The sequence below is a fragment of the Aplidium turbinatum genome, chromosome 4, assembly GCF_918807975.1.
Source record: "Aplidium turbinatum chromosome 4, kaAplTurb1.1, whole genome shotgun sequence".
Classification (NCBI taxonomy): Eukaryota; Metazoa; Chordata; class Ascidiacea; order Aplousobranchia; family Polyclinidae; genus Aplidium; species Aplidium turbinatum.
Genome location: NC_137475.1, coordinates 23794224 through 23805281, shown reverse-complemented (window position 1 = coordinate 23805281; position 11058 = coordinate 23794224). Strand labels below are relative to the sequence as shown.

Below are 11058 nucleotides of genomic sequence, written 5' to 3'. Positions count from 1 at the left end.
AAAATGACGTAAACAGAGCTGAAACGTGATTTCTGGGGAAATCCCCGATTTGGGGGTGATTACGAGATCCAAAAAGTTGCGGCACCCACTAAAATCAAAGTTGGGTTGATCAACTGCGAAAATATGCAAAAAAACAACGTGTAACACGTTTAGCCTAAAGATTCCCCTAAGGGCCTGCACTATCTTGCGGGATGTAAAACAAAAGAAATGGAAGCAACCATCCTTAAATTTGAAGTGAAGCAGAAGAAAAAATATTTTGTAAAGAAAAGACAAAGTTTGAGTTTTGGTATATTATTGGGCAAAGTTAAACTCTAGTTGAATTATAGGCTACCTGTAATTAATTAAGTAAACTATGCTTTTGATAAACATATTCTGTCATTTGTCGTTGTCTTAATAATAAGTATTTGACCGCTGATGCAATATTGTCCTCCTTTTTGATCCATAGAATAGGTTAAGAAAAATTTAAGTTGGGAGCCCTTCTGGTAGTCAGATCGCGCACAATTAGGATAACCCATAACATCATGTAAATCCCGCAAAACCATTCTGAGTAGGCTACGGTACTAGTACAATTAATAACCTGCACGTGTTTCACTACTAAATATTTCCTTGCATCTCATAAAATTGTTCATTTTGATGAAATTTATCCACAGCTTATTGTGTAGGCTATCCTAGCGTTAAAGCAACAAACTTTATTCTCGACCAAAGGTTTATTTATTTAGATTCAGTTTGGAAAAGAAAACAATTCGAAACAATGAAAGTCTTAGAACGATGAATGTAGCTTAAAATTCAACCTCGAGGCGGCGTATTCCCAGAGATGTACGTATACGCCGCAAATTCTACGCCGTAGACTTGCGGCGTAGAATTTTTGTTTGCGCTAACGCTTGCGGCCACATTTTTTTGGATAGTTTGCGCTTGAGGCTACACCTTAAAGTTTTCGCGTTTTTTTAGCGCATAGCGTCAACGCATACTTTTTAATGTCTTAGCTGTTGTTTGCATTTTTTTTTATCAAACTTTCCAAATTTTGAATAAGTTGAAAGAGTGTTTTCAATGGGCAAAGACATATTGAAACCAAAACGCGGCAAAACGTCAGATGAACACTTTCAGATGCTTGTGTTTCTTCGTGGAAATTCAAAATAAAACTTGTTTGTTTCGAGTGGTTTATACCGTGTGAATGTTTGGCACCTAGCAAACAAAATTAGTTTACGCTAGTGTATGCGCTGACGCTGACACCGCCAACTTTTTTATAAGGGGCGTATGGTTTTTCGAACATTTGCGTTTACGCTGACGGCGTCAAGTTTTTTTGTATGCGCGTACATCACTGCGTATTCCATATCGGTTTAGGCTACTAATAGATACGTTGTCAAAACTTTATGTTATAAATGCGTGAAACAAAACTTTCGTAAGTTATTTGTTTGTCTTGATTTTGTTTCGAAAGCTTCCATCCAAACAAAACAGACGAGTAAATCATACAGAATGGTAGAGAGTTGTGTAAGAAATCTACAAATTTATGATGAAGGCTTTCACGTAAAACGACATCTAGTGATGATTCGAGTGGTGCTTCTGTTCTTGCCGAGGAGTTAGCGGACAAAACTAGTTTGTTCAATTCCTTCCTATTTTCATTTTCCACGGGTTCCTGAGAATGGAATAATTGAGAGATTCAATGGAAGACTTGTAGCTAGTTACAGTTGCTATATTAGGTGTAGCCTAAATGAAGACATATAGCTCTGTCGCTGTGAGAATTAGTTCTATAAGATTTTAGTTTTGCAAATTCTGCCTTGTAGCCTAGATGCCAATCATTGGTTTATTTTATTTTTCAAAAACTACTGGTACTCAACGTTACCGTATATCTTAACACACGGATTTTTTTGCATAGCCTATTAATAAACGGAAGCGAAATACGTTTTGAGGCCTCCAAGTTGGCTCTCACCTCATTAAAAGTTTACAAAGCTGATTTGACTTGGTTGGACTATTGCACTTTTTCAAAGAAGCATATTTATGAAATTTAGATTGGAACTTTTTTTGAAAACTGGCAACAATAGATTTGAGTACACTTTTCTGTAATCTTGTAATTTTTAGTAGGAAAGTCTGGTGACTCTTTTGCAATATCAATACGGTTAACCAGAGCGTCACGATGCTCCATTTGGGGACCTGTTGTATCTTATCAGTTTTGTAATTGAACAAACGAAAAGGTGCAAACGATAAATTTAAGTAGGGGGTGACTTAGAAGGGTTTTGGCGAAAAGTAATGTTCTGACAGGCTGAAATTATGGACTATGGTAAGCAAATTCCAACAAGCCCAAATTTATGCCTCTGGGCTGTCATTTACTCCCTTGAACATACCCCCTGAAGATGACCACTTAGTTTTTTTTGTCGTATCCAGGCTTACACCCAGTGGTTGAAGATTTAGATTAAGTGGACGGGAAGGCAAGGAAGCCATAATCTTCGTGTCCACCTTCAGGCATGCCTTTAAGTGTCCTGTCAAAGACACAGCCGCATGCTCTTGAGCGGTGTCGAACTGGCGCTTTTTCGATTGCCGTTCCAGGGCATTCACCACTCGGCTATGCAGCCGACAACTTAGTGATTAGAATTTAGATGATTACAAATGTTTTTATGCAGTGTTGCCATATAAAATAACATTTTGTCGTACAAAATTAATTAATTTATAGATATAAAGAATTTTCTTTAATTAACCAGAACATAACATTATGTTTGAGTTCTTGAATATCAAGTGTTATCGAATTTAGCTTAAAATAATTAATAACTGTTTTCGAATGGCTACACCTGGCAAAGTTGCAATTTTTCTTTGTTTCTACAGTTTGGTGCAAGTGATAATACAAACCAACTAGGTCATTTTGCTGCATGCATGATATTTTTTAGTCTAAGATTTTCTAATAAGCTACAGATTTTGGTAAAAGCAACTTTATGGGAATCTGAGATAGTTTAGTTAAAACTACAACCAAGTGCGGTAGTGTAAAAGATTTGCAACTCCTGTATGATACTTTTTGAGATTTTTGCTAGAGGATTTTGAAGTGTTTGGTTTTGTAAGTGGAGTGTGAAATTTTTTTTTAAGAACTACTGCGGTAATGGCTACAAGTTACCAAACATTTTATGAACATTGGACTCTGTTTAGCCTACTTTGGGCTCTGTAGCCTACATTTCACTTATCTTGTTTTAATAAAACATATTCTAATCAATGAGGCGAACTTGAGATGGCACGGTTTTGTCGCTACAACATTTATGTTTTTCCAAAATAATCTAAAATGCAACACTATACGAACAACAACATTTCAATAATTGGACACTTCATCTGTTTGAATAAGTACCTTCTGACGATACCACAAAGGTGAAACAGGCTGTGAAGGTTAGGCCTACTTGGATAATAATGATTTAATTTAGGGCTACTCAATTTATAACTAACATAATTATATGAAACTTATTATTGGAGCCACAAGCTCAGTCAACCGTTTTCAATATTTCGACAGTTTCATTTTTACAGTGCCATACTTACTTCTGCATTTGAATTCGGGGTTTTCCCATTTTCCACTACCACAGCGTAAAATAGTGGAACCCACTGGGAAGAAGCCGTGATTGCAAACGTAGAGAGCCGCGAAGACGACACGGTTGCTACTCAGTAGGGGTCGTGCGTTAGGAACAACAGGAGGAGTGCCGCAGTTTCCTATAATGTGTTTTCATACACGTGAATGATCAGCAGGTTTGAGTAGATGCATTCGACACTTGATATAGCGGCTGGCGTCAAATTTAGTTGGTCTTTCTACTCTTTTGTTTGATAATTAATTTTACATTAATGTATCAAATCAACAGTGTTGGGCACGATAACTCATTTTTCAGTTAAGCGATAACGATAATCGATAAACGAAAAATGCCTAAAGCGATAACGATAAACGATAAATCAAAAAAAAGTTAAGCGATAACGATAAACGATAAATTATCGCCGATAATGTCCGATAACGATAATTTTTTTTTCTTGATTAGCGCTGCCCCATCCCATGCAGCACGAACTGTTTTCATCAACATGACGAAAAATCGAACATAATATAGCCTACTGTAAAGGGACAAAACTTTTTGTAAGTTATGCATGAATAGAATCGCAACAGCGGCAGTAGGTATCGAATCTTCAACCTCTTGATCCAGAATCAAACCACTGAGGTAACCGCCGTGCGTATAATTATACCTTCAGATACCATTTGGATGCTTTTATCAATTGAGTTACACTGCCGCTTACGTGCAGTAGGCAAAATAATTAAATCAAATGAAAATACCATAAAAAATTCCAAACTTTGTAGGCTGTATCGCTTTCTGTTTACAGCAAAGTCAGCAATAATTGAAAAAATTCCAAAAAACGCAAAATGCTTGAAAATTTATCACTAATCTTAAGCGTTATTGGCAGTAAAAGTGTGCATACTGTGAAATCCATCAAGCTTGTCAAATTAGTCGTGTTTAATAATTATCGTACCGGTAATTTACAGATAATTCAGATAATTTTTTTTTTCTTTTGTGAACACTATCATTAAAGCAATGGTAGAATGCTGAGTTGTTGAGATAAGAATTACAATATAGGCACTGTATTAGTGGGAATAAAAATATTTGATTGAGGTAGGCTATGTCGCATAGGTAAATGAGAAAGGTTACTTACGCATTTGGTTATTATTTTTGGATTAAAGTTATATCGCCAAGCTAGAAAAAAATCGATCTTACAGTCTATACCCGATCTTGTGTTGTTATTGTGTGTGAATTTTGTCTTTTAAACTGAGTTTGTGACGTAACCGCACGTCTCAAGGCAAGTTCTTGCAATTTTAGTTAATCTACTCATCTAAAGATTTAATGCGCTTAAAACAGTAAGTTTCATGTTTTGACGAGAGAGATTTTATTTTTTTACGACAATTACTAAAAACTAACACTTCCAACAAAAAAAGAAAACACAAGAATAAAATAGTTGATCGCGAGGTGGCGCGAAAGACCATGTTTCCGATGTACAGGCGGCCTCGTATTGCGACACTTTCACAAACCACTTGCCAATTTCTTTCGCTTCGCTTCAAAGGAATCTGTACCCCCTGTGCACTTACATTTTAATTGTAAAATTCACTCGCGATTGCCGATTGCAGCAAAACAACAAGAGACTTGTTGCATGCATTTTATTGCATTGCAATTTGCAACTCTAAAAATTATTGTGTTGTCAGGGCCGTCGCTGCAGGGGGGCGTGACCCCTCCCCTGACAACGACCTGTGCACACACACTTCAGGCACTGAAGAAGAAGAGGTTTTAATTTTAGTTTCATTAACTAGGTGGCTAGTCAAAGTATTACTTTTCATGGCCTTTTCACTTGTGTGTTGATCCAAAATAAAATTTATCGGCGACTAATTATCGGCGATAATCAAATATTGCCTTTGGCGATAACGATAAACGATAACTGAAAAAATAATTGAGCGATAACGATAAGCGATAAAAATTTATCGCCGATAATTATCGCCGATAAATTATCGCCGATAATGCCCATCACTGCAAGTCAATAATGTCAAAAACGTCGCGAAAGCAGTACGGTTGACAGGGTGTCCAAGGAATATGTTTACTTTTGGATCTAAGAATTTGAAGAAGACACTGCGTACTGCGTAGGCCTATTGGATCTTTATACATGCAAATTCGGTTATTTGAATATATTGACAGAAAAAACTCTCAACCTCTTAAAGAAAGTCACCTCTCAACCAAAATTGTATTTAATATAGCCTGTTGGATAACTACATAACTAGTTTTATCGCATAAGGACTGTAAATTTCAAACCATAACAATCTTTCTGCTGATACTTTGGTTTATAGCATAACCTTCTAATTGAAATAGAAATAAAAGCTATTCATTTCGATTAAACGAAACGTTAACCAATAACAAAGTTTTCAACCGTGTGATAACGATAATGCGCAACAGCGCAAGGCATGAACCAAAAAAAAGACTTCCACAAGCAACCAACTGCACTTTGGACCTGGAGCAGTGCCGGTCTTAGGGTATTTCGGGCCTTGTGCGGAATATGCTTTGCGGCCCAATGACAATGATCCAATTCAGTAATGTAGCTAGGCATTTTGAAAGGGGAGGGGGGTTTTGACGGCTGGCGGGCAAAGTCTGATGATGTGTTTGCCGAAGGCGACACCCAGCGGCGGGGGACCAGGGGGTCCTCCCCCAGAAATTTTTGAAACATTACTTTGCATTTGGTGCATTCTGAGAGCATGTTCAACAAAAATTTGTGTATGAATATGCGATTTCCCTAACCACGAATATTTAGTGAAATAACCCGAACGAATTTCAAAATAAACAGGCTAATGTTTGTTTAAACTCAAAAACTGAAATGGCACAGGTAAGAAAAATGCTATCACTATTTCCGAAATAAAAATTAGACCAAAATCTCTTTTCAGATTTCTACAATCAGCAAATGTTTGATCTAGCCCCAAAAACCTTTCCCAAATCAAATTGAAAACTTTCTGACCATATGCACTTTAGAAATTTGCTGTAAATTCTCTTCTGGTGAGCCTAGAATGACCAGTGAAACATCAATGAAATTGTGAAGTAGCCTACGCATTAGGGATTTTTCCGTAAACCGCGAAATCCTTGCGCTTGATGTTGAAGTTCTAGAAGTCACACTAACTAACTGAGCTAACACGCTAACTAACTGAGCTATCGAGATATTAGTAACTTTATCATTGCTGTTGTTTTCCGACAAAGAAAAGCTAAATTGAATTGAACATCAGACGCAAACAAAAATTTAAGGTTTTGTCGCTACGAGACAACAGCAAAAAATCGCTAACCCTGTGAACGTGTACAAGAATTTGATTTGGACCAAATTAACTTCACACCACAGTGAATTAAAATCTCTTGTTTTCAAGAATATTTTGGTTTAGTTTGTTTAGAAGTCATTTCGTCACTGTTACCGTGGCATGAAAACCTGATGTTTCCCCAACTTCCATCGTGCATACATCTCATTCTCGGTAGACCTCTCAGCGTAAAACCCGCTTTGCATTGATACGTTACAATGCTTCCAGGTCGATACTTTGACTTCAATCGTCCTGAGACTGATATCTTCGCGTTCCTCACTACTGGTGGCATGCTACATGCACCTAGAAGCAAAATAAGCTATGGCTAAACATGGTTCATTATCAACATTTTTTAAGTCATTACACAAATGAGTGTTTCTATTTGTGCCTATTTGGTGTTAAAAGATGAGAAAACAAATGTAAATTATTTATGTAGGCCTATTGCTTATCGTTTTGAACATGAAAGTGATCACATTTAAATTCTCACTGTGGGATTAGGGATAGGCAATATGTATTTTGTGAATCTCAAAACGGGTAGTTCAGTTTAAAAAATCGTGTGATATGTTGTTATCAGAGTCAATTTTTTTTTCAGACAAAGCTGCGTGTTTTTATATTTTGAAATTACTATTAGGCTACAATACCAGAGGCTTTATTTCTTATTTCGGCTTATCTAATTGAGCATAAAGTAGCCTACTTTGAAGATAATGCAATTATGAGATCTATGTAATGAAAATTTGCAAGCAACGCAAGCAAAATATTGGAGCACTCAAAAAATTTCGCTCTTGCTTCGCTTACCCGGTCCGCCACCTCATTTTCAGATATCTGCAGGTGCGCCCTGCCGTGAAAAGGGTTAAGAAACACTGCGAATACGTTTGCAAATAGGCCAAGTTAGAGAGGCAAATATGGTAGGGTTTTATTACAAAGGTAGTTATTGGATAACGGGTAACTTTCATATAGACCAAAATGTTCCTCAAGCTAAGCTGAATTTTCATGTCAAGTTAAATATTTTTGCTTCTGGAATGCTTCTCCAATCAAATGAGTCACAGTAGGCTATGCCACTGATCACAACAGATACAAAATTTAATAGCGAATCTTAAAGAGCCGTCAAAAACCTGAAGACATTTCTAGACAAATGTAAATATCCTTACTCGGCATTGATTTGCTTCGTCAGAGTTGATGATGGGCTGCATGCTTCAAAAAAACTTCCATACTTTCCAAACAACTTGCTGCCTAATTGGCTAGAAATTGTACTAGTGCGTAAGCTTGACCTTGCGGATTTCAAACAAAAAGCCACTTTGACCTTCACCATGGAATTAGATGTTTCCCCTCTATCCGGGTGACCAATTGCTCGTTAGACAGCACTGCCGCTCAGAAGTGGGCGTGAGAAACCCGTTTGGCGCCAACCGGTCTTACATCATAGATACCAATCAATGAACATCAGTTCATAAAAACTGCAGCGCCTTTTTGAGAATACTGCAAGCTGGTGACTCGACGACTGATGGGCTATAGTCTTTCGCTGCTTCCTGTCGTGGTATCTAGATTGCCATGGTGCTATTCTATTCATATTGTATATGAGTGTTGGTCACAGCGGAAAACCATAATATCTTCGTGGGAAAGTTGAACATAAAATTCCTGAATCCTTTCGTCTGTATTCGATGATACCGAAAAAATACTCTTCTGAAAACTTCTTATCACGAATTGTATTTTAAAAAAAATAGCCACAGGCTGTCGAAAAGGACGCAACACAGTACGCACTAAAACTTGTCACCACAATACAAATTACCATGATAAAAGACGGAAATTTCGTCTAGTTGGTAAGCACAAGCAAAACAGTTTTAATATTCGACCAACCTTCCAACAACAATTCTGAAATGACGAAACTGACTTGAGATATTTCAAATGCACGTAACCAGCTTCTGTGGCGTAACAGTGATAAACATTGTGAAGCAATTTTCACAGGTGTTGAAAAGGATTGTGCAATGTTTTACAGGTGTTACGAAGGGATGATGCAATCTCTGCTCATTTTTTAGCAATTTCCATGACGTAAGACACCAGGTTCAGTAGACCATAACGGTTTTATGTGACGTTTGATTTGGGGAACGATTGTCCGTAACATAGCGTCCCCTAGTTATGACAGTACAGAGATGTTTGTTTACGTCGCAGATTCTACGCTGCAGATTTGCGGCGTAGACTTTTTGTTTACGCTAACGCTTGCGGCCACATTTTTTTGGATAGTTTGCGCTTGAGGCTACGCCGTAAAGTTTTCGCGGTTTTTTAGCGCATAGCGTCAACGCATAGGCTACTTTGTAATATATTTTTTTCGCTACAACGTGCCAATACCTTCCAGCGCTGCAGTTGAAAGAATGCTTTCAATGGGCAAAGACATATTAGAATCAAAACACAACAAAATGTCAGATGAACACTTTCAGATGCTTGTGTTTCTTCGTGGAAATTCAAAATAAAACTTGTTTGTTTCGAGTGGTTTATACCGTGTGAATGTTTGGCACCTAGCAAACAAAATTAGTTTACGCTAGTGTACGCGCTGACACCGCCAAATTTTTGTATAAGTTACGTTGACGCATACGGCGTATGGTTTTTCGAAGGTTTGCGTTTGCGCTGACGGCATCAATACGTTTTGTACTCGCGTACATCATTGTGACAGTCTGACATGGCATAACTAAAAAAGAATTGACGACAATCGTGAGCCAAGAAATGAAATACACACGACACACAAATTGTTTGAATCACTCACGGTTAGGTTAATACGCAAATACAAAGGGCATGTAAAGAATGAGCTGCAATAAGAATAATACACCAGGATACATGAAATTGGTACTATAGGTACCCGCTATATACAATGGTTGCGATAATAACCGACTGTTCTTGGCTCAGACAAATGTCGGCCATCGCAGACAGAACTAGGCTCAAACCCTAACTCTTAAGTGTTCTTTACGGGGGCGAGGCACGAAATATCCCTCAACACGTAGTCTACTTTCACTTCCCCCGTACTCTCATCATAGTTGCAAACGGCAACTTTAGCTCTACGAACCACAGGCTTCCCTTTCCTAATTTGTGGGACCACCTCATGCACCCTCCCAAGTTGATACTTCCCACGTTTACCAATGTCTTGAAGAGAACCCACCTCTACAAGTTGACCAGGCTCCAAATTCTCGGCCATTTTTAACCATTTTTTTCGGCCCTGAAGCCTTGGCAAATAAAAATCGATCCATTTACTTCAAAACTGCTGAGAAAGTGACAAATTGAACCGATAATGTTTTCTTAGTTGGTCAATATCATGTGGTTGCCCAACAGCACAGTATGGGTCTAAATATGGGGTCAACAGTGAGTCAGGGGTCATGACAATAAAATCCCTAGGGTCGTCACTCAAAGGTACCAAAGGGCGTTCGTTCACGATCCCAACGGCTCTGCCTGTGTAAGTAAGCAGTTCAATAAAATTGGGCTTACGTATTAAAGTGTCCGAAATGTGAAAAAAGTACTAAGTCATATCGGCCACGAAACCAAATCTACCAAGCCGAAATCTAGCCAAGACATCTGCCAGAGAGTTTAACAAGTCAGGACCCGAAAACATTACATCATTAACACAAGTTCCTCGAAATTCAGACTTACCATCGTAAACAATGCGCTTTTTTATTTGTGACGTCACAAAGTATGGTAAATACCACTCAAATCCCTTTACATTTCCCGCTTCACCAGCACGCTCAATATAACCATTAGATATAAGATCCTTCATGGTGTCAGTAAGGAAATCACGAAGTTCAGGTTGTTTTCTTAAAGCAGCAGCTCTATCCAACGCCAACACAAAATTGTTAGGTAAATCAATATCTTCCTTCAACGGTACAGGTATCTCAAATCGACAATCTTTCAACTCAATATTCGGTTCAACAAGTTCTCTAGCCAAAATGTCATTGCGAGATAATTCACAGGTTTCATTTTGCAATGTCAAATCTTGAATGACTTTATTCAGGTCTGCTATTTCCATGTCACGAGACTCAATTTTACACTGAATGCCAGAGATGACATCCGACTCTGAAGACGTCTGCACTCTGCACACGTTAGCAACGCTTTCATCTAAGGGTGATTTACCACCACAAGCCATTCAATCTAGCGGAGTGAGTAAAGCATGTGGTTCACTACGATTCTCACCAAGACGCTCTTCTTTAGCCCACATCCAATAAGCGTTGTAGTTGCCAATCAGTACATCTACAGTACTAGGCTACATTCAC

At 38.1% G+C, this 11058-nt stretch overlaps 1 protein-coding gene across 1 annotated transcript in view; it reads right to left on the bottom strand.

Moving 5' to 3' along the window:
* Positions 1-784: 784 nt before the first annotated feature.
* LOC145768997 (uncharacterized) overlaps positions 785-11058 on the bottom strand; it is a 62712-nt gene continuing 52438 nt past the window's right edge. Inside the window, exons 12-14 of the mRNA XM_082580598.1 lie at positions 6932-7117; positions 3508-3675; positions 785-1633 (exon numbers count right to left, since the gene is read on the bottom strand). Coding sequence (XP_082436724.1) covers positions 1617-1633; positions 3508-3675; positions 6932-7117 — 371 coding nt within the window. The 3' untranslated portion in view covers positions 785-1616. The remainder of the gene's footprint in view (positions 1634-3507; positions 3676-6931; positions 7118-11058) is intronic.